We start from the raw sequence: 22,813 nt of genomic DNA, 5'->3' as shown, positions 1-22,813 counted from the left end.
ACAATAAAATTCCTTGAATTAGGTGTTTATTGTTTCATCCCTTTACACATTAAGGTTGCAAGGACTTGTGAAATAGTGACCAGCCTATTTCACATTATGAACTGATACCAATACTTAAAATAACAGTACCAAAAATATACATACATATAATTTAGTGTAACCAATGGAACATACAGTGGATTGCAGCATTACAGTAAGAAGACTTTTTTTGCTCGTGTTTAAAAATAGATTTTGATTTAATAATTTATGACATAAAAAATAAATATTTGAACAAACATGCTGCCAGAGGATTTGGCATTGTTATGAAACCAGCTGTGCTGCCATGTACTCCGTTGGGTTCATGAAGGAGAATCCTGGGAAGGCCTCGCTGACCCCGCCCGCCTGGCACCGCTCATTTACGGAGGCAGGGACAGGTTGTAGCGTGAACTCGGGGTCGATGTGGCTGATATCACAGGGACCAGTCTGGAGCAGAGAGAGGAATACACACACACTCAGGTACACTGTGCATTGATTAAAAACAATAGTGTTCTCAACTCGTTTCTGAATCACTCGTACCACTTTTGGGATGAACGGGGGCTTCACTTTCCTGGCCAGGAGGTCATCCCAGTTGATGGAGGCAAAGAAGGAATGTTCCTGCAGCTCCACCTGCAAACACATCAACATTAGATCCTCTGTGGTTATGTGTGTTTGTGTGGATCACAGTTTGTCTCTCTGCTTTGTGTATGCACTTACAAAGTCCCAGCTTCCCCCTAAGCGTTTGGAGACATCCCTCTCCAGCAAGCCCTCTAACAGTGAGCGTGCTGCCTGAGAAACCCCACCACGTAGCTGCAGGGGTGCGTGAAGTATGTTCTTAAACATCTCTGCTTTGATGCAGTTGTAAAATGGAGGCTGAGAGGGAGAACAGAGAGATGGAGTAAGGTGAAGCTGCTGAGGAAGGTGAGATGATGAAAGGGAAAAAGATTATATCACCTTTACTTACCAGTCCATAGAGCATCTCAAAAAGCACAGCACCGAGCCCCCACCAGTCCACTGCTGGACTATATGTGTGGCCTTGTAGCACCTCTGGAGCGAGGTACTCAGGAGTCCCACAGAATGTATGCATAATCCCACCTATGGCCACACCTTCTTTACAAAGCCCAAAGTCAGTCAGCATCACATGACCGCCACTGTCCAGCAGGATGTTCTCTGGTTTCAAGTCTCTGGAAGAGAAACAGACGGGAATAAAAGTTAGTTTAGTCAAAAGGTTCTGGCAAAAACTTATATTAACTAATCTTGTTGTTTTTCTTTCAGTTTTCCCTTGTTTCCCTTCCTTTTCTTTACTGTTTACTTTTTAATGTGCTGCTGGAGGCCATTGGTGGCTGGTGGTATTTTTGTGAAATCATTTTCTATGCAGTGCTCTCAAAGTGAACATTTCATTGGGATTTCCCTGCATAGATAAATTAAACATGCTGAACATGTTTAAATCAAACATGAGCAAAGAAAGTGAGCTTAAAAAAAGACCAGAATAAAAAAACTTGGAAGAGTGTCTCTGCAGCGCTGTGTCTATATGCATGTATATGTGCGTGTATGTACCTGTAAACAATGTCAAGAGAGTGGAGGTAGCCCAGCGCCATAGCCATCTCTGCGGCGTAGAAAGCAGATCTGGGTTCAGGAAATGATCCGTCTCTCTGAAGGTGGTAGAAAAGCTGAGGACAAACAGATGAGTGGTTAAATACACAGATACCATACAGCAGAACCATAGAGAAAGAGGTTACAACAGGTTGACCCCAGTTTTGGTGACTGCTGGTTTCTTTGTAGCGTCTTAAACATTCAATTATATATACAGTCTTGAGAAGTATGTAGCTAATTCTGTTGTTTTTATTCTTGAGATGTATACATCCAACTCTGAGTCAAAACAACATTATGTTTGAATTTTCATTAACCATCAAACGGGTTGACAGAGAGAAGTCACATACCTCTCCACCATTTACATAGTCAAGGACAAAGTAGAGTGTATTTGGGGTCTGGAAAGAGAAGTGGAGTCCCACCAGGAATGGATGTTGCAGTCCCTTCAGCAGGACGCTCCTCTCAACCATCACATGCCTCTGCTGCAGAGACACAGATAGAGTGAGTATATAGATAGAAAGATAGATAGATAGATAGATGATAGATAGATAGATAGATAGATAGATAGATAGATAGATTCATAGATAGATTCTAACCTCTTTCCTCTTGACAATCATATGTTTCTGCAGCACTTTGACAGCATAGTAGCCTCCTTGTTTTCGATGTCTTGCGAGCAGCACCTGTAAAAGTTTGAAATATGACATTCAGTGTTTCAGCACCAAACTCTGGAAGAAAAACAGACACCTTCAAGGATAGACAACTCCTACCTTTCCAAAGCTTCCTCTGCCAATAACTTTGAGGTAGTCAAAGTCTGATGGCTTCATCCTGATTAATACAGCAACAGAAAACATTCAGATCTACGTTGTGATACAAAGATACACAGGACTACATAATAAGGTATACTCTTCAACTGTCACTAATAATTTAATTATAATGAATGTATTATTACAGTAATATGAAGCAAAACAGCAAAAGCTTTCTTCTGTCAGTGGGAAAAATGACTTACTGAGAGGTTTCTGTGTTCACTGAGCTCTGAGGAGAAAGAAGACACAGGGGGACATGAACGGTCAGGAGGTCAGATTTGGTTTCATCTTCTGTCAACACTCAGCACAGTCTTTTAAAAACCTCCTCTCTGTACTCACCACAGAGCTTTTCTCGTCCTTCTCCTTTCTCAGTTTGCTCTGTCGCCGCAGGATTTTCTGGGTGTCCAAGCTTCAGATCAAGTGGTCAAAAACAGGACATGTTACTTGGAGTTTTTTTTTTTTCTAACACAAAGTAATACGTTGTACAAATGATTATTTTTCCTAACTTACTGTTGGCAGAGTTGTTGACTGGAAACAAGTTTGTGTAAGAGGTCACTGAGGCCAACTTTCTTCCCCTTGAGCAGAGCTGTGACACAGGCCGAGGGTTAGCAGTTCAACAGCAGTATGTAGGCTACTTAGTAGGTCAGCTTCATGACTTGAACATACTACAATGAAAGTATTATATTATTAAAACAAACGTTTGGTTTATGTTTTCTTTTTTCTTTTTTATATTTTAAAGAGAACAAGCCTTGATTAATCACTAGAATAGGCCTATGATATTTTATACTCATTTTGTCTCTTGTAGCAGGATTTTTCTAACTAAACTTCTCTGTATCTGTCTATGACGTATGATTTACTAGTTTACAGTTAACGGTTTAGTTGAACCTCACCTGAGAAAAACGACACAAGCCCTCTCATTTTGGAGTAGGTCATCGGCCGGTCTTGAGTCACGGTCATCTGGATGAAGGCTGCCTGACTGACTGAGAAGTTTCGTGAAGATTTCAAAGCGGGTAGGACAGGTTGGTGACCGGTGAACACGAACTGTCCTGCAGCAGGGCCGTCCCGCTTGTCCCACACCGCCAGAGTCCTGCTACTCAGTTAAAGACCGTTGACGTAAAACACACGCAGAGTACGGGCAATGTCGCGTTTACGTACCCTCGGAGAAGTCATAATTGTGATGTGTGCGCTCATAGCCGACAGTCAGTTGCTCACTCACCCCCACATCCTTAAATTTTCCATGTCAGCATCTGGAACAGAATCTAGGACAGTCATTCTTAGTATTGAGCTGTGTCTAGGAGCAGAACTAGGGCAGCTTTGCAGCAGAATCAACATCTAATGGGAAACAAAGGGAGTTCATTTGGAAATGGTACCACTTTCAGATAAGGCATCAATTTATTTAAAAGATGTAACTTATGAATGGTTGATAAATCATTTACTACTGCTTTATAGATCGGTTATAAGCCATTAAGGAGAAAACCTTTTGGGATGCTATGTTGCAGAAAATTCCCACCTCCCCATCGCCCCCCAAAAATGTCATTGCTTTGGCACTTACATGTTACTTCATGGACCTGCAAGCCTTGTGCCACCTCAGTCAGGTGGGACATGGAACTTAGTATTGAGGTACTTTTTGTACCTCATTAGTATATCAGGACTTCGGCCAAATATGTTGGCCGGTTGTTTAGTCACCTGCAATTATGGATGTTAGTAAATGGTTAATAAAAAGTACCTCAGTCCATCACGTCTGCAGCTGCAAATGCTAATAAGAAGTTTATCAATGGATTCTGGTCATGCAGCTCTTTTCCAGATGATAGGTGGTCAAACGGTCCATTGGTGAGGTCTCCCTGATGAACTAAAGAGATCACAGAGAAAAAAAAATCGTTCTTATTAATGGCTTATAACTGATCTATAAAGCATTAGTAAATTATCTATTAACCATTAATTAATCCATAAATTACAGTTTATAAAGCTCTATAAATGGTGTCCTATTTGAAGGTGGTACTGAAGTTGATTTTTGTAACTGATTGTTGATAACTTCAGTTTTGAACATTTGTATTTATGTTAAAATGCAAATGCAAACACTCACCCACCTTAAGTATTATCTTTATTTACTTTTCATTTTCTTTATTTATTGATCTTTATTCTTGGGAGATATCATTCAATTACTATGAATAAATCAAATTCTATACTGCAGTATAGTAAGACATAAACTACTGTCCACACATATATTTAAGGAACACATATAGTTCCTTAAAGCCTGAGAAACAGAAATATTTGTAAACAATAATATTTGTTTGCTTTTTAAAGTGGAAACAGGTGTCAAAGATCTCCAGCGAGGACCAGAGTAACAAAAAGCACCTTTTGGCCAGATGTGGAACTTATTTAGTCTCAGTTAGAAGACCACTACCTGATGCGACTGAAGTGTAAGTGAGCAGGTCAGAAATATATCAGTGACTCAATAAGTGCTTGAAAGACAAAATAGGTGTTAAGAGGCCTGCAAAATGAACTCCTGTACTATTATGTGTCATTTTTTTGCAGTCAAAAGAGAGGGATGGGAAGGTGAAAAGTGTGGTCTCTGAATGCACAGCAAGTTGTAAAATACTTCAGCTCTTTAGGTGACAAGCTGCTGGCACATGAAGGCAACATAGTGAGTTCATGCTCCCCTGTGAAAAGTGGAACTGGGCGCTCATGACCTGACAGTGCCATGTGACCATGCGGTCTGCAAAGTAACCCAACTGACTTTCTTGTCGAGGGAACTTTTTTACGACTTTGTAAAAAGTCTTGCTTTCTTTCTTTCTTTCTTTCTTTCTTTCTTTCTTTCTTTCTTTCTTTCTTTCTTTCTTTCTGTATCTGGTGGCGTATTTGTTACAGGTATGGGTTTCTCCTCACATATTCCAGTCACAGGTGGTTAGAGGGAGGACTGCATACCACCAGTAAGTCTGTGAGTGGGTGGCAACACTGATAGTAGGACATCTACTGAATTAATATGTGTGTGCATGTGTGTGTGTGTGTGTGTGTGTGTGTGTGTGTGTGTGTGTGTGTGTGTGTGTGTGTGTGTGTGCGTGTCAGCCTATATGACTAACAACAAAAAATAAATCAACAGTATAATCAGCAATAGATAATAGATTCACAGACTGGTTTATGTCATTTTGGGGGCATTTCAAACACACTCCAGCATACATAGAAAATCCATTTTATGAGAGGGGTTTTATGGAGCACACATTCCTCTTGAAGCCAAGGATAGTTAATGGGTCATGGAAACTATACTACGTGTGTTCATTCATGACAGCATTCAAGCACATGACAACTCTTTATATGTGTCTTCCTGTGTCATGTGGCAGCCGCCCAGCCTGTTGGAGAAATGGCATGGCCTGTCCAAACCAGACCCAGTTTAATGCCTGTGATATACGACCAAACTCCTGCAGCATATCACATACAGTCATAGTGACCTGTCATTTTATATCAAAGCTGTTCCTACACTCATTCTAGGAAAGTATGAGATTACATTACATAAGCAAATTTATATGAATATGTAATTATATAATAAGTGGAAATAGAAATAGGAACTTGAGTTTGGCACAGTTAGTCGTAAACAAATTCTTTGGAAAGAGATGTAGTGGAACAAAATGTATCTCACGCTTCAGTGAAAACAAAAGATGTTATAGGTAATATACACATATGGGCAATTAAAGGAGTGACTGGGCTTTGTCACAAGATAAATTAAACCCAAAGGTTTAACATGAAGAATCCTCATAAATTGGAAATGAGTGCCAGAGGAATTGAGTGTGAGATCAGAGTAAGCGGGTGCGAATCAGATTAATGAGACTTGAAGTGCAGATACTGAAATAATGCCAGGTTTGTCCTTGTGTCATGGTGTCTAAATTTGGAGCCACTGGGTTCAGGACAGAGTTAGCACAGGGTGTCTTGGTTACTGTTGCAGAAAGCTGATCCTTGGTACAGCAACAGGGGGAGGATCCTCTCTGTTACAGTGGTGGTGGGTTGGGAGAGCCAGAGCCCCTGCCACCCTGAAGTGAACCGGTCTCTGCTAGTCTGACTGCCCGCCCTCAGACTGCAACCTCTTGTCCCATCACCCTGACAGCATGCAAACTGGTTGTGGCTGGTTTTTGGCTTCTGCAGGCATGCAACAGGTGACATTGAACACCAAGCACACATCTCAACAGTCAAACAGTGTTCAGGAAAGCCACCAAAAAGATACCAGATCAACCAGGAAGAAGTACTCAGTAAAGGTAACAATATATTAATATAACAAATATGAAAGTAGAATACAAGTAGAATTCCTGAAGTTAAAGTGCAGAATTACTATCAACAAAATGTACTTTAAGTATCAAAAATAAAAGCACTCATGTGTATGACATTATTAGATGTGTGTGTTTTAATCACTTTACATGCAGTTGGATAATTTAGTCCAGTGGTTCTTAACCTAGGGGTCACACCCCTCCAAAGGTTCATGTTATAAATCTGAGGGTTTGTGAAATCATTAATGGTGGAGTAAAGACGAAAAAACACTATGCACTAAGCACATTTGTATTGTATTTTCCTTTTTAATTGTTTAAATTGTTTATATGAAACCCTCTGACAAATACTTTTCTTTACATACAGTATATATAGATATAGAGTAATTTAATATAAGCAAAAGCTTGTGAAACATGCTTTATAAAATAACAACATTTCCATCAGCTTGTTACAGATCACTAAAAAGGTCATTATTGGAGTTATTACTGGTGATTTAATGATATAGGCCTAATGCAATAGTCTTCATACAGTAGATTTTCTGTGCTGGATACAGTTACATGGCAGCAGTAGTACTCCATCTGTCCTGAAGATGGTGACAGCAAACCAGAGGAACTCCTTCTATTTTTCCTATTTCTTTGGGGTTTCTATATCTTCATATAAATGGACAAAACCAGCACCATGGCCTTTAACCCCAATCACACCAGTGAAAAGGACAAATAAATGTCTGTAAATCTTCTGATCTGAAGCAGATGAAGGCTTCACACACTCAATTTAGATTTTCTATCACTGGTGTTCCTCTATAATAAATTAGATAAAACTATAAAGTATAGAATGAAAATAAAATCAAAACAAATAAATGGTAACCCACTGTTACTGTATGATAAACTATAGGCTACTATTTCTTATATAACAATATAATACTGAATAAAAAATAAAGGAAATAACAACAAGCACATTAGTACATTTACTCAAGTACTGTCATTACTTGATTAAGCAAAGTGTCTTGATTATTATCACCTATCTTTATTATTTTCTTTTCATGCCACTTTATACTTCCACTTAACTATAATTCAGGGACAAATGTTGTACTTTTTACTCCACTACAATTATTTGAGAGCTTTAGTTACTAGCTACTTAGAAATTAAAACATACTGTATCAAGACCTTATGAAATATGATACAAAGTTATAGATTGGCTTGAACAACAATAGCCTATGTAATATATAGCCTACAAGTAGAGCTGAAACAATTGATTAGTTGATTGACAGTTAATTTTCAGCTATTCTGACATTTTTCACGCAAATGCAAACTTTTCATGGCCCAGCTTCTAAGATGTAAGGATTTGCTGCTTTTCAGTTTAATTGTTTTGATAATTTAAATTGTTTTTTAATGGTTTTGAGATACTTACATACTTTTACATGATTATAATTTTCAATGTAGGACTTTCACTTGTAATGGAGTTTTGTTTTTATTTTAGTTTTTAGTTTTAGTTTAGTTTGCATTCTCTAAGCTTCGGAGCGCGCCCCCTGTAGCGCGCATCCCACAGGGAGCGCGCCCCCTGTAGCGCGCATCCCACAGGGAGCGCGCGCGCGCGCGGCGGTGGAGGGGCGGGGCCGCGCGGAGCCAGCAGCGCAGCCAGGGATGAGAAACTTGTCCCGGATATTTACCTAACTCTACCTGGCTCTTCCAACGCGCCCCGTCCCGAGGTTTTCACAGCGGACAGTCTGAGGAATATGACCTGTCTCTGAAGCGGGACGACTGAGGTAGACATGCCTTTTCCTTCTTTTAAACCTTTTCTTCCCCCAGAAAAAAACATTCAGTCGTAGTTACGAGGACCGTCGTGGTTGGAGGAAAGTTTGCCCGTGCTGAGTTCCTCCTTTTGGGTGTAGCTGTAGAAAACTTCAGGTAGTCAACAGGTTCCTTGTTCGCGCTGCGGCTCAAAGTACAGCGAGATCACAGCATAGTTTATTATCGACAGGCAGGGACGGAGGGAGAACAAAAATATGGGCCTCATACTCAGACAGGCCCTGGTTATTTATTAAATTAACAATTTTGGTGAAGCAGCAGAGACGAGGCTGTAGATCTGAGATTTAAAGTGGGTGTTTTCTATCCTTCATCGTACACTTTTAACGTGTACAGATTAGACTATGACAGTGAAGTCTTTATATGTTAAAAGCATCATAAAATAAGTCTATCTTCATTTCCTCATCTGTAGATCCAGAACGTCTAGTGTAGTCACTGTCTCTTATACACATCTAACAGCTCTGTTTTTAATGTATTCAGACTGTGTTGCTGTGTTCAAACATTAACTCAAACACCGTGTGTGCTTTCAGAAACAGGAGTGAGACTGGCTGGCCTGGATCCATTAATTGTTCACCTGGAAGTCAACACAGGACACATGTACGTACTTATACTTGGATGCATACAGATGCTCAGACACACTCATAGAGAGATATTCTCAAAGTTGGGGTAAGTTCGAGCGCATACGTGCATGCATGCATTAGCAGTGCATGTGTGTGTGTTATTGTGTTCATGCATTGCTTCCAGCGGCTCGTCTGAGATCAGTTGCTGTGCTGTAGATGGGCGTGCTCAACTCTGAAAATGTTTAACATTCTTATCATTCAGCTGCCTGCAAAAGGCGGAGAGATGCAGAAAGAGAGCAGCAGGGAGAGGGAAGGGACATGTTCAGACCCAGGCCAAATAATAAGGAATTACACAAACTCACACACACACACACACACACAGTCACTCCTTCGCATTCACGATGCATTACTCACTGCAGCCTGATGCTCCATCTAGCACATATATTAGTCACCACACAATGTCATCCTGAGGGAGGTGCTTTCATTGGAAGACAACAGCCTGGAAACATCTGACACTGTTTTTGTGGTTGTGTGTGTGTGCACGCGCGTGTTTGGGTGTGTATCTGTGTGTCTGTGTGTGTGTGTTTTCAGGTCCCCTCTCAGTGACGAGCTGAGGGCAGGGTGTTTGTCTTGAAAGGGAGGCAGAGTTACCGTGGTAACAGACATGCCAAAACCGGACCTGCTCTGCCTAGTTCAGCTGCTGGACGGCACTATCGAGACCTTCAGAGTCAGCGTGCGTAACACATATAAACACGCACACACACACACACACACACACACACACACACACACACTGTTTCCTGTCTGTAGTTGAGAAGATCATATGTTGCTCCTATCTGTCTCGCTGCTCTGCTAATGATCGTAATGTCAGTGCATGATATAGTGGCAGACTATTCTTTCCTACTCGCATTGATCCACATCTCTCGTTCAACAGTTTGACCTTGGTTTGAAGGACACGTTGAGCTCCTGCAGCTCACAGAGCTTGTCACACTTGGGAGCCTGTTGCATCATCAGCCTTTCATGTCATACACAGCTCGACGATCTGCATTCACACACATGCAGAAAGACAGTCACAATACTGCTTTCTAGGACAGCAGCTGTGCAGCATCTTTATGTGAACAGTGGGAGAGCGGGGAGTGTGCTGTGGTTGTAATGTACGAAGAATTTCCGATATTAAACTCCTTGCTCTCTTTATATGACACCTGCACTTCTTGCCTTTAGATAAGGCTCATTGTTTTCATTTTTCGCAGATCTACACTGTAAAAGAACAAAAAGAACCAAAAGTTTTTTGAAGGGTTGCGAGGCCTGTTTGTACTGATCTTCACCCAGATTTTTTTGCCCACACACATCAAAAACTATTGTTTTTATTGCTGCAAGAACACACTATTTGCGGCAGTTTACAGTAAACATGGTCCTCTTGTGATGTGAATATTCTTCCTGCAACAAAGAAGTGGAGAGCAAAATTGGGTAAAATTCAGATGAGCTGCAGGTTATCCCTCAGAGAGACTAATACAACAAGGAAGAGTTAAACTACAGAGTATTATGCTGCAGATAGTCTTTTGGAAATCAGATTCTTACCTGGAGGATTGTATTATTGATTTTGTTCACTGCTGTTTTGAAAGATAAAGGCCTAAATAAGCAGCCCTATCTATACATTGAGCACTACAGCAGCATATGGCGCAGTATAATTACATGTGCAAATAACCAACTGTTAAATGTCACTCACAGTTTTGGCTAGTAAAAATGTTGTTTGTTGTTTCCATCTTTCAGAAGCAGGATGAAGGTGTGGTACTGTTGGACCAAGTATGTGACCACCTGGGCCTGCAGGAGAGGCAGCTCTTCAGTCTGCAGATCAGAGAATCCAGCACAGCCATCGCCTCTATCACAGCCAACACATACTCTCCTGTGAGCTCACTGTTCATCTGCTGCACATTTGGGCTAAGATTGTAACGTATTGCACTCGCTGATTGCTGTTTAGACAATGATAACCACAGGGTATACTTACATAAATGTTTTTTTTAGCCCCGGTTAGCCATTACACTTAATGAATTTTTTTCTCTCAGAGATGGTTGGAGCCTGAGAAACCCTTGAAGAAGCAGATAAAAGGTATCTGAATGCAGAAAGTTCACTGTCTTCACCTAGAATTATATTTCTAGTCAAATACATATTTTCAAATTAATTTGAATGCATAGCTAAAGAGGAGGTGTAAGAAGAAGGAAGAGGGACAGTAAAAGATTGAGGTAAACCTGCTGCCATAGATTTAGTTTGTCATTGTTTTACAAGATGACATTTCTCTGCAGGTCTTGTGTCTCCCTTTTATCTGAACTTCAGAGTACGATTCTTCATCTCTGATCCCAACTCTCTGCAGCATGAACAGATAAGGTGAATGGGTGTGCTTCTCTGTTATATAGCAAACTTACAGTATATCACTCTGTTTGATCTGAAGAAGCTATGTGGCACAGATAGGGGTTGTGGATAAAAACAAAGGACTGACTTGTTGTTGTCTATTTATGTTTGACATTTTTTAGTGCACTATCAATGTTTGGCTCACGCATAGGCCGAACAAATAAATCCCTGTTTTTGTTATGCAGTGGAAGCACTAATAAAATAAAAATCACACAGGCAGCTCTGTTAGGCTGTTCATACCGCATTCATGTCATATTGTAATTATGAGTTTCAGACTTGTAAATACCAGCACCCAATCAACTAACTTGTAATTGCTCCTTGGAAACACTGATTTTTTTCTGAAAGCTTGACTTGGCACAATACAAAAGTGATGGGAAAAAAAAACAAATATGGACACCTCACATCAGCCAAAGACTGTGACTGTTGTCAATGTTTTTAAACCCAGATTCAATGGATATGGTGCAAAATTGTCAGTACACAGCGTTTTAATTCTCACACCACCTACTCTGTAATCATACAACCATGTTGATGACGTGAACGCTCATCATCATGGGAATCATCCACTTAGCTACTAGAATGATTAAAAACACCAAAGTAACCACTTTCTGCATGACATACACAATACAGGCGTTGGATGGTAAAGTTCCTGTTGTCTTGTCCCTGCAGACACCTGTATTTCCTCCAGATCAGGAGTGACATCAGAGAAGGACGGTTAGTAACTCACACAAACACAAAAACGCCCATCCCTTTGTGCATCGTTTGCATTGAGCTGTTACAGTGTGTAATCATGGAGTATGATTGCAGGTTGCAGTGCCCGCTGAGTGCAGCTGTAGTGTTGGCCTCTTACGCTGTGCAGTGTAAGTCCCGTCTCTTAGAAACAAATGATTAATGACTTAATAATAACTGTGTGAGTAATCACTCCTGTTGAGGAAGCTCTCAATAAGCAGCAGCTCTCTTACAATACCCCAGATGTCAGTGTGTGCATATGTTGTGGATCTGGTTATTTGTTTCTGTGTGGATGCTCAGTGTCTCTTTCCACCATCTGTAGCGGAGATGGGGGATCACTGTCCGTCCCGGCTCCCTGGTTACCTCTCAAAGTGTCACTTTATCCCTGAACAAGATGAAGACTTTCTGTTTAAAGTGGAGGACCTGCATCCACAGCACAAGTAATTTAGTTTATTACATCTACAGTAGCTGCCGCTGAAAAACAACTTTTTTGTTTTGCAGTTGGTGCCTGTTGTTGCGTGTGACTGTGTGACTGTGTGTATTCCCAGGGGGCTGAAGCAGAGCGAGGCGGAGTTGTGTTTCCTCAACACCGCACGGACACTGGAGTTGTATGGAGTGGAGCTGCATGCAGCCATGGTAACGTTGTTTACTTTCTATATCATGTTCCGTTTTAACTTCCTCAGCATCCTTTTGATTCATCTCTTGTATGGCACTTCATGTCATTCCCTCACACCTTCTTTCTCAGGACGTCAACAATGCCCGCCTGATGGTGGGTTTGGCCTCAAGTGGTGTTGCAATATTCTGTAATATGATTTGCTCCAGTTTCTTCCCCTGGTGAGTAATGATGCTGCTAATTAGATGGCTGGTTCTTGTATTTTCTGAGCCTCTCTCTAATTGTATTCTCTGTATTCAGGGGGAATATAATCAAGATTTCATTCAAGAGGAAACGCTTGCTTATACATCTGAAACGGAAACATGTGAGTCCCTCTGCCATTTGTTTGTTCTGAATAGTTTAAAGCTCTGCAAAGAACAAACTCGCTTTTAATTGCTGTCCACTGAAAATGAGTCAGTACAACATTTTTTTGATTGTTTTTATATTGAGCTGTGTGTTTGTAGAGCTAAAATTAGAAAAGTTTATTTTTCTTTGTGGGACAAGTAATAAATCATTCATGAATAATATGAAATCAGGCAGTTTTTTATTGCCAGCAACAAAGCAACATGAGCAGCTTTCAGAGATGATGCATTTTAAAGAATCCCAAGGGATCTAAAGTCTGTATGTTGTAGGGGGAGACCCAGGACTGTGAGGTGTCTCTGATTCTGCCCTGCCCCAAAACCTGTAAGAACCTGTGGAGGTCCTGTGTGGATCATCACTCCTTCTTCTGCTCCAACCGAACTGGCAGGAGCCCCAAGCACAACAACAGCACAGTTCAGTCCTACACAAAGCTGATAACACAGCACCTGGGCCTCGGCAACAGTAAAACTGAAAGGTGAGCCTCCACCTTTACGTTTATATTCAATTATTCTTGTCATAATTACTGAACTTTTACAAATTTTCTGCGTTTCACGTCTTAAATTGGTAGTGGTCCAGTGTGCCAGCGGGTGGTGGGAGGGATGGTGTGGAACCCAGTCCTCCGGAGGTCGATTTCATCAGAGCATCTCGAGACCAAGAGTCTGCCCTCAAGATCACCCCCATCCACCCCAAACTGGTATGACCTGCAACCTTGAAAAGGCAGCAGCTGCACTCTGCAATAAACTCATCATCGTTTTCCCTCTCTTGAACTCAGACTGTGTCCTGTCATGTAACAAAATCTTATACTGACCTGGTTCAGAGTAAAATCAGGAATCTGCAGGTCATAAAAAGCATTGATTTCAGTTTCCTCAAAAAATGGCCTAAAAAGGTCATAAAAAGAGTCTTGAAATAATTTACATAAATCTTATTTTTAATAGTCTTCCATATTCTTCTTCTTCCAAATTTCTTGAAATGTCTTAAATTCATTCTGGTGAATCATGCAGCAACCACCTGAAAACTGTTGTTTCATCTCTCTGGCAGGCGAAGTCCTCGAGTCCGTCACGGCATCCGTAAACCCCGTCCATCCTCAGTGGAGCTGGCCAATGATCTGAAGGAGATGTCAGAGGGGGAGGATGTCTTCTACACTTACAGGGCGTCTGTGAGCAGCAGCAAGGACAGTGAGGGAGAGAGTTCACCACACAAGTTAGTATCAGTTACAACAGAAACGGTGTCTTTCCACACTCTCAGTCTCTCTCTCGATTCAGCAGGCTTCAGTGGCAGGACGTATGTTAGGAGGTAGTTTAATCATTTTTGTGATGAAATTGCAATCGGATTTATGTTTGAATGGAAAGAGCTGCTCAGTATTAATGTCTCACCAAGATGTAAGAGGTTAAAGTTTTAGTTGGTGTCTGTTGAAAGAAATCATATGACGAATGTCGCCACCAGATTTACTGAGATTTGGTTTCATTTTGTGAGTTTATTTAGAAATGTATTTTTTGCATTTGCCTTTGGGTGAACCTAACACTACTGAGGTTTATTAATGAAGGTTTATTTAAGAAAGAATAAGCCGCACCCTGTACCTGTGCTTTAGGAAATACCAGCCATTTAAATCACAGTCACAATGTTGTGTAATAATGTGTGCATAATTTAAAAGAGAGAAAAGCACAAAATGATAAAGATATGAGTAATAGTTAGAATAGTTAGAATCATATTATCACAAACATGAAAGTCATGTATTAAGCTACAGATCAGTGAAATAATCTCCTCATTTAATCTCTTTCAGCCTCTCCGGCAGTTATACCCGAGGCCCAGATGAACCTTTGTTCCAAAATGATGACAGTATAGGAGAGGAGGAAAGCTCACCTCAATATGACAAGGTCAGTTTTCTTATTATCAGCTCTAAATGAGTGTGTATCCATTCATGTGTGTGTTAACTCGGAGTACTTGTGTCTACGCAGGGTACTCTCGGCGATGGTGACTTGATGCTAATATGTATTGCTCCTGATCATGAGGGCAAGTTTGGCTTCAATGTTAAAGTGGGTCTCTCTCGCTCTCAATTTTTCTATGTAGCTCACACTCAGCACACAAAGCAAAGTTAGATTTTCTTTTTATACACACAATGTGTTAGTGTTGTGATTACTCTACTCTGACTCCATTCTGTTGTTCTTAACTCCTCCCAGGGTGGGGTGGATCAGAAGATGCCTCTAGCAATATCGCACGTAAAACCAGACTCTCCGGTAAGAAGATGTGTTTGTGTTTTGACTGTCTGCTGTTTCCAGGTTGTGGCAAAATAACTTTGTGATGAAATGTGAGCACAGCATGGACGTATTGATAGATATTTAGCCAAATGTACTGAGCTGAATAGAACTGCAACGGTTAGTTGATTCGTTGAATGGACACTGTTTTGGGGTTTTGAACTGCTGGTCTCACAAAACAAACAATTTTTACTGTTGACTTGAGGAAATTGTGGCAGACATTTTTCATTATTTTCAGACATTTTTTCTTTCTTTTAAATAAGCGATTAGTCTATTAACTCAGACTGATTAACTGATAACGAAAATCAATAAAAATGTGCTGTCCAATAATGTATTTTTGAGGCCCATACTGTTTTTTTGTTATTTGGGAGATTAAAAAATTCAGTAATGATATATTGGATGATAATATTTTTTTTGGCATAAACATAAAAAGTACACAAAATATCTTGATACATCCCCGTTGTTCCTTAGACTTGTTTTTTTATATATATGTCACCAAGATAAGCACTGAGTGGGATATTTTACAATTGAAAAATCAAGTTATCAGTGATCCCTGGTGGACGAACTATGTAATGGAGACACTGGCATTTCTGTTGGGATTTCTTATTTATCAGCTGACATATACACAGATAGTGATATCTATCTGTCTAAATGACCCTGTGTTGTTTGTAGGCAGGCCGATGTGAGCCCAAACTCCTGGAGGGAGACCTGGTGGTCCTCATCAACGGTCGAGACATTTCTGAACACACACATGACCAGGTTGTCATGTTCATACGAGCCAGCAGAGAGTCACACTCCAGAGAGCTGGCCTTGCTCATCAGACGTAAAGGTGAGTGTGTAGCTGAGAAAAGTGCTGAAGCAGCACGTGATCCAAGCGTGCACTCTGTCCGACATGTATTCATGAATATTAATGACAGCCTTGAACCGTCCTTGTGTTCCAGGTCCTGGCCGGGCGGCACCCCTGCTGCAGTTGCCTCCCGCCCTCACACTCACCGGCCAATCGCAGGGAGACAAAGTGCAGTCACCTGGCCAGTCAGAGCGCGTCACGACTCTAGAAGAATCAATGAGAGAGCTGGAGAGAGGAATACAGTCTGGCACACTCTGTTTCCATTTTGAGGTATTTAAAATGCAAGTGGGAGCGAAACAGTGAACAGGTGTTTAACCGTGTATATATATGTATGTATATATGTAGAACTAAAACACCCAAACGGTCGTATTTGTCTTTATTTTAAGCAGGATTTAGCTTGGATTATAATGAGCCTGTTAAGTGCTGTTTTTGGGACAGATGTTGGCCCTAATCTTCACTTGGACTCTGTTCCTGACAGTCTAAAACAAAGAGGGGCCAGGGCCTGGAATTTGTATTTTATGTTTGTGTATGTTTCTGTGTGTGTTTATGCGCGCATGTGTGTTTGTGTGTGTTTGCATGCTTGTAATTTCTAGAATTTATACAGGAGGAAGCCTGGTTTGTCACTAAACTGTGCGCGGCTCTCTGAGAACATGGACAAGAATCGATACAAGGATGTTTTGCCTTGTAAGTGCTGTTTATCCTGACTATCTGTTTTTTCTGTGCCCTGTTGTTTGCCTCTTCTCTACCTGGACACCCCCTCCCACATCTTTGCTCCCCTCCACCCCCAACTCTGTGCTACCTTTCTAACATTTATTTGGAGCACACTGCTGTGGCACGTCATAAAATTTAATTGGCTGAGCATGCGGTGCATGGACAGCTCTGTTATGACCCCCACACGCTGCTGTCCTGCTTTCCTTTCAGATGATACTACCAGAGTGGTGCTCCAGGGCCAGGAGGACTACATCAATGCCAGCCACATCACGGTGAACATCAGTAATATGAAATTGTGTGTCTTGTCCCTGTCTGGCATTTTATGTAAATTGATCCTCTGTTTTGTGTGTGTGTATGTGTGTGTTTATTTGTCTGTCTCTTAGGTGGCGCCCCCAGTATCTGGTGTATGTTTACGTTATGTTGCGGCACAGGGTCCATTGCCACAGACCTGCACTCACTTTTGGCAGACTGTTTGGGAGCAAAAGACACACACCATCATCATGCTTACAACCCTGACAGAGAGGGGACGGGTATACATACTTCTACACCTTCATACTTCTATACAGTAAACAGCCACACACATACACACACACACAGGAATGGAGAACGAGTAAACAGCGAGGGAAACACTCGAAATTACACAGCTCAGTATCATCTGCGCATTAACGTGATTACTGCAGCAGCAGATTATTCCATGCTGTTTCATTTGATAAATGATTAATGTAAATAAAAGGCTTGATGGTGATGTTTGCACACAGAAATAATCAATTGGCACAGTTTTGAGTAATTACAGGGTCTCACTGTGCAGAGAATAGCTAAATGCAAAGAGTGTTCGTGGTGCCAGTGATAAATAATTCGAGGGTGAAGTCACATCCACACAGAGACGGAGGCAGCGAGATATCAAGGTCTTGTTGAATGAAGATGTTTCTGTCTCCGCTTGCCTGTTGCTTGGTAACCAGATGCTCTCATTAATTGATCATTTTTCTGATATTCGTCAAGTGCCCTGAGATTCTCTCTACTTGAGGATCACACACACACACACACACACACAATTTGACAATCAGTTCCCATCAAGCTTCTGATGAATTGCCTTTGTTCCTCAGACTGCTAGGTTGAACACACCATGCTGTTGAATATGGGTTTGATTTCATGAGAGCGGAGCACAGCTCATGTAGCAGCAGTAATAAAATGTATCCCGACTGATGACTCATGTCAGAAGTCATGTAATTTGTTGGTGATGTCATACACTTTGCAGACCAAGTGCCACCAGTACTGGCCGCATCCCCCTGAAGTGAAGGATTACGGGCACATGCGGGTGAAGTGTCACTCAGAGGAGTGTAACCTGGCGTATGTGACGCGACAGTTCACTCTGACACACACACAGGTACAGTAGCAAACGAGGATGCACTGATTAATTGAATATTTAGTCGACTACTTAAATAGAAAATGAATCAGCAAGAGAATATTAAGTACAAAATCTAACTCTGTCTCTTGTTTAAGCTTGTCTTATGTGAAAATTAGCTGCATTTCCTTGTCTTAATATTAAAGTAAATTCAACATTTTTTAGATTCAGACAAAACTAGACTTTGGCATCACATTGGTAAACTGTTTTCTGATGTTATACAGGCCAAACAATCTGATCGATCAAGAAAATAGTCAACATATTTCATATCCACATGAAACATGAGCAAAGCATGACCACGGTCACACCACACGATGTTTTTCTGTTTGTATGTTTGCAGTGGCATGTACCATGTTTGTGCCATATGTCACATAACAGAGCACACCACAGGCAGCAGCCGCTCCTGGCAAACTAACTGCTGCTAACATACAGTCACTTCCGTGTGGGCAGCACGGCCTGTATGTGTGCGTGGGTGGGCATGTGCATTAGTGTGTATTAACAAATTTTGAAGCACACCTGTGTGTGGGTGGATGGGCAGGTGTGTTGGTATTGCAGGTATTTCTGAGAAGTTAATCTGATCAAGTTTAAAACACTTGATATGGTAGATGATCAGATATAAAAGAGCTGTTTTCCACATAAACATCCATAGCGAACAGGTAAATAAATAGATAATGCTCAAGGAGGCATGAAGCATGAATGCACACACATGCATACACAGATACTGCTGTGTGGGCCCATCTGTTCCTCTGGCGGAGCGAGTTAATCCCTGCATGGAGTCACAGGCCACATGCCCATTATAAACTCTAAACTCAGTCGTTCTCCTCCCCGCCTCACTTTTTTTTTTTCTTTTCTTTTTTTTTTTCCAAATCTGGTCTTTTCCTCTATCATTTTCCACCCCACCTGTTTTTCTGTTTTCATCTCTGTGTCCCTCTTCACTTCCTAATCTCAGTGTCACCTACTGGTCACGTGCATGTTTTGTTCTCCTCACCTGCTCTGTTTTTCCACTGCACCCTCTCACATAGTGAGTAATGTCAGTGTCTGAGCCTGTAGCGCTGCAGCGTTCCTCTCATGTGGGTGATATGTTTCCCAAAAGGTTACCTGTTTATTATGTTAACTAGTGGGTATGCAGTACTTTAATTATCTCTCATTATTGGTCTCTTTTTGTCATTTGTGTGTTCTTATACTGTATGTACGTGTGTGTGTGTGTGTGTGTGTGTGTGTGTGTGTGTGTGTGCTCGCGTGCTTAGCGAGGTGAGGAGCGTGCAGTCACACACCTGCAGTATGTCGCGTGGCCGGACCACGGTGTACCTGATGACCCTTCAGACTTCCTGCTGTTCATCAGCTCAGTCAGGGAGAGGAGGAGAGGCGAAGAGCCGCTAATGGTACACTGCAGGTAACACACACACACACACACACACACACACTCTCACATACACAGGTTATACTCTAATTGAACACCGCCAGCATGTATTGTACCCGCCTCTGCTATACACCTAATGCCGTGTTTGTTTCAAATTACATTTTCAGCGCTGGGATAGGACGGACAGGTGTTCTAATCACCATGGAAACGGCGCTGAGTCTGTTGGAAAAGGGTCGGCCGGTGTTCCCGCTGGACATTGTCAAAACACTGAGAGATCAACGAGCAATGATGGTTCAGACTACGGTACAAAGAAACAGAACAAGATTTATGATTCGCTCGTTAGATGATTCTTTGTTTTGTTCGATTACATCATAATAACTTGTAACCTGACAACAAGATTTTATAGCTCTGAATATCTTGTGGCGGATAGCAAGACAAACTTTTAATTATCACAAGGTCCAGCTGATTTGTCTTTCTACATGTGGTCTAAAACATCTTCGCATTTTTGATTGTTTATAGGAAAAGCCGTCAGGTGGAGAAATCTTTTTTTCTTAGTTTAAAGGCTTGACATATGGCAGGATGTGACCACAGAGAATATTAGGTGACGTGTGGTATGCTGCATGCTACAATGACATCGTAGCCACATGCCTTCTCTTGGCTCAGTGCAGGCTGTTCAAGTGCGTGTATGAATTAAATAACAGGTTGGTTTTTATATTTCATTAAACCCACTGCGATTAGTTTGAAATTTCAGGAATGTGGTTTAATAGAGGGCTTCTGGAAGATTAAAAATGAGTTGTGTGCTCAAACTTTTTCTGAAAATATCTTGTAAGTAAACGGAGAGGAAACTTACTGTGAAATTCACTGTGTCCAGAATAACTTTTTAAAGGCCAATGTCATGCCGATATTTTGACATCTGTAGAGCGATGTCATCTGTAACTTTCATTCATGCATTCACAGAAACCTGACTGCCACAGTTTTATACTAATGACTGATGAGGCAGAGCAGCAAGCTGAGTTTGGAAGCCATGCTCTGTGGCACCTCTGTGGTAGTTGTCGAAGGAGAGGAAAGTGTTACTGCTTTGATAGGAGGTAGTGCTGGGAATTTGGCAGCCCTCGAGTCACATGCCCACTTCTAGGGCACTGCTGCTACCACTATCACCCTCATTTTTGAAAGGAGATCCGGCCCTTACGGCTTCTTCTCTCTGATGTTTTTGTTTCTGCTGTGCAGGTTTCCCCTCATATGTTTGTGTCTCAGTTATGGAAACATGCATAGTCAGAGGACACACCTTCTTGTCAAGGGTCCATGTGGCACAGGATAAGGCTGGCATTGTTCTGTATTTGTCTTGTTGCCAAAAAAATCCCATGAAAACAGTGTATGAGTCCAATCAATTTCAATCCTTTTTGACTTTATAAATGTTAAATATTCATATATGCAGAGATTCAAGGTTCCCAAAGGTTTGCATGCTAACATGATAAACTACTCCTAGTCTTGTCAAAGAGGTTTGCTGGGTACTGCAGTTTGCGAAATTTTCCCCAAATAGTTGTAAAAACAAGTGCATTTTTTGTGGGACTATTTTCACCCACAAATATGGATTAATCTGCGGCAGGATGGTGTATGTGGGATTGATTTAAAATACACCACAGTGCCCATGTTCATGGTAGTGAAGGAGCACATCACCCAGCACAACCATGTGGCTCATTCATGGGTTTTTAATAGATTTCAGACACCATTGGAGCTCTATTACAAGGAGGAATACAATATATCAGCACACAGATTATACTTGTTTGTAGGATCAGTTGATTGATGGTTTGTTCTTTTCATGGGATCCGTTGACAATAAGCAAAATATAGAATATCACCAGTGTTATCCTTTAAAAACAGCACTGTTTTCCAATAACTAATAACACTTGGTATGTTGTGTGTTTCAGTGTCAATTCCAGTTTGTGTGTGAGGCCATTCTGCGAGTCTACAAAGAGAAGCAGGGGGGATCTACAGCACCTTAACTCAAATCAGCAACAGGACCAAAACAGACACACTTACCGTTTCAGCCTCATCTCATAGAAAGCAACTTCCACCGAGGGACTCCCGGAGCTATAACAGATTAACCTCTGTCATGCCTATGGGACTGGTACAAAGACTGGAGAGTGAAAGTATAACTGGCTTCAGAGCACAGCTGTCTGTGATCTGCGTTGCCTAGAGTATGAATCTTAAAGCTAGTCGGCCTTAGTTTTTGCTGATCGTGCATTAAGCTTATAGAGGCTGTGGTCTCCATAGAGACTGATGTAAGACTGACGTGAGCTGCTAATTTCTGTCCACGAGGCCACTCAGGAGTGATGCCTCCACTTATTAAGCTATGTGTGCCTTAGACTCGTGCCTCCCAGTCGATGGATCGAAGAGGGCAGCAGAGGCAGACCAGGATGGTTGTAATCTGTAGTTTATCTGTGTGTCCAGAGACGAAGAGCAAGGCAGGCTTTAGATCACTACAGCAGATAATACTGTAAAGTCGAGGTGGTGCAGCACCGCATGCTGTCCACCAGAGGAGCACCAAATCCACTGCTCATCACTCTTAAATTATTAAGACACTAAATAAACACACTGATTTATACTGATGTGTCCGCTTTGTCATTTCTTCTGATGGTGAACATTATGAATTGGATCTTTAGGAGAGGATGTCACTTTCTGTCTAAGGCTCAGTGATGTCTTTTAGGCAACACAAGCCTTTTTCACACTTCCTTGCAGAATGAGGCTGCTCACTGAAGCGAGGAGTAGTCTGCTTATTTAACCTTCAGCTGAGCGCCTTGAGAGCTGGCATCATTTCAGTGACACTATCTCAGCATCACAAATCAGCCCAACCTGTCTGATTATGACAAAATATTGGCTTAAAGAAAGACACTACAACAAAATGTCTCTGCAGGTTTATGTTGATGATATTCTGGAAGAATGTTGTGTATAATTCACTGTGTTGTACAGTATATTTGTGCACTCCTTATGCTGTGGTTATTTTTTCATAAGGATACTAAAAAATTCGGGCATGTAGAGTAGGTAGACTATTCCCAATGTACCCGATAATACCAATA

The 22,813-nt window shown here is 41.3% G+C and overlaps 2 protein-coding genes across 3 annotated transcripts; one reads left to right on the top strand and one right to left on the bottom strand.

Annotated features, from left to right (window-relative positions):
• Positions 1-9: 9 nt before the first annotated feature.
• Positions 10-3,522, bottom strand: sgk2b (serum/glucocorticoid regulated kinase 2b). Of its 2 annotated transcripts, none has more exons than XM_023400810.2 (12): positions 3,299-3,522; positions 2,919-2,994; positions 2,748-2,817; positions 2,612-2,637; positions 2,373-2,430; positions 2,202-2,285; positions 1,956-2,087; positions 1,573-1,685; positions 980-1,199; positions 733-888; positions 556-645; positions 10-462 (listed from the first exon to the last, which is right to left on the bottom strand). In XM_023400810.2, exons 1-12 carry the CDS (start codon positions 3,363-3,365, stop codon positions 301-303), a joined length of 1,254 nt encoding a protein of 417 aa, XP_023256578.1. In that variant the 5' UTR covers positions 3,366-3,522; the 3' UTR covers positions 10-300. The 2 variants fall into 2 exon arrangements, with proteins under 2 accessions (XP_023256578.1, XP_087028604.1); XM_087172478.1 differs by having other exon boundaries at positions 2,919-3,073; positions 3,299-3,518.
• Positions 3,523-8,268: 4,746 nt separating this feature from the next.
• Positions 8,269-22,341, top strand: ptpn3 (protein tyrosine phosphatase non-receptor type 3). The gene is made up of 27 exons (XM_023400750.2): positions 8,269-8,421; positions 8,992-9,058; positions 9,613-9,754; positions 10,792-10,926; positions 11,085-11,127; positions 11,322-11,403; positions 12,094-12,138; positions 12,232-12,284; positions 12,476-12,593; positions 12,702-12,789; positions 12,899-12,987; positions 13,067-13,130; positions 13,438-13,640; positions 13,734-13,859; positions 14,204-14,365; positions 14,946-15,039; positions 15,121-15,198; positions 15,343-15,399; positions 16,090-16,246; positions 16,359-16,534; positions 16,858-16,948; positions 17,186-17,247; positions 17,359-17,505; positions 18,231-18,359; positions 19,625-19,770; positions 19,905-20,040; positions 21,665-22,341. The coding sequence occupies exons 3-27, from the start codon at positions 9,686-9,688 to the stop codon at positions 21,737-21,739; spliced, it is 2,625 nt and encodes an 874-aa protein (XP_023256518.1). The 5' UTR covers positions 8,269-8,421; positions 8,992-9,058; positions 9,613-9,685; the 3' UTR covers positions 21,740-22,341.
• The last annotated feature ends 472 nt before the right edge of the window (positions 22,342-22,813 follow it).

Source organism: Seriola lalandi, unplaced genomic scaffold (genome assembly GCF_002814215.2).
Source record: "Seriola lalandi dorsalis isolate HSWRI2012SDOR001 ecotype SW California unplaced genomic scaffold, Sedor1 jcf7180002052955, whole genome shotgun sequence".
NCBI lineage: Eukaryota > Metazoa > Chordata > Actinopteri > Carangiformes > Carangidae > Seriola > Seriola lalandi.
This window is presented reverse-complemented; position numbering and strand designations above follow the sequence as displayed.

What these genes read in the sequence shown, in the direction of transcription:
- sgk2b (XM_023400810.2), bottom strand. Translation starts at nt 3,365, where the DNA reads ATGACCGTGACTCAAGACCGGCCGATGACCTACTCCAAAATGAGAGGG. An exon ending in ACTATGTAAATGGTGGAGAG is followed by an intron (nt 1,686 to 1,955) that starts GTATGTGACTTC and finishes GTTTGTCCTCAG; the next exon opens with CTTTTCTACCACCTTCAGAG. An exon ending in TAGGGGGAAGCTGGGACTTT is followed by an intron (nt 646 to 732) that starts GTAAGTGCATAC and finishes ATGTGTTTGCAG; the next exon opens with GTGGAGCTGCAGGAACATTC.
- ptpn3 (XM_023400750.2), top strand. Translation starts at nt 9,686, where the DNA reads ATGCCAAAACCGGACCTGCTCTGCCTAGTTCAGCTGCTGGACGGCACT. An exon ending in CAGCCAACACATACTCTCCT is followed by an intron (nt 10,927 to 11,084) that starts GTGAGCTCACTG and finishes TTTTTCTCTCAG; the next exon opens with AGATGGTTGGAGCCTGAGAA. An exon ending in AGTGACATCAGAGAAGGACG is followed by an intron (nt 12,139 to 12,231) that starts GTTAGTAACTCA and finishes GTATGATTGCAG; the next exon opens with GTTGCAGTGCCCGCTGAGTG.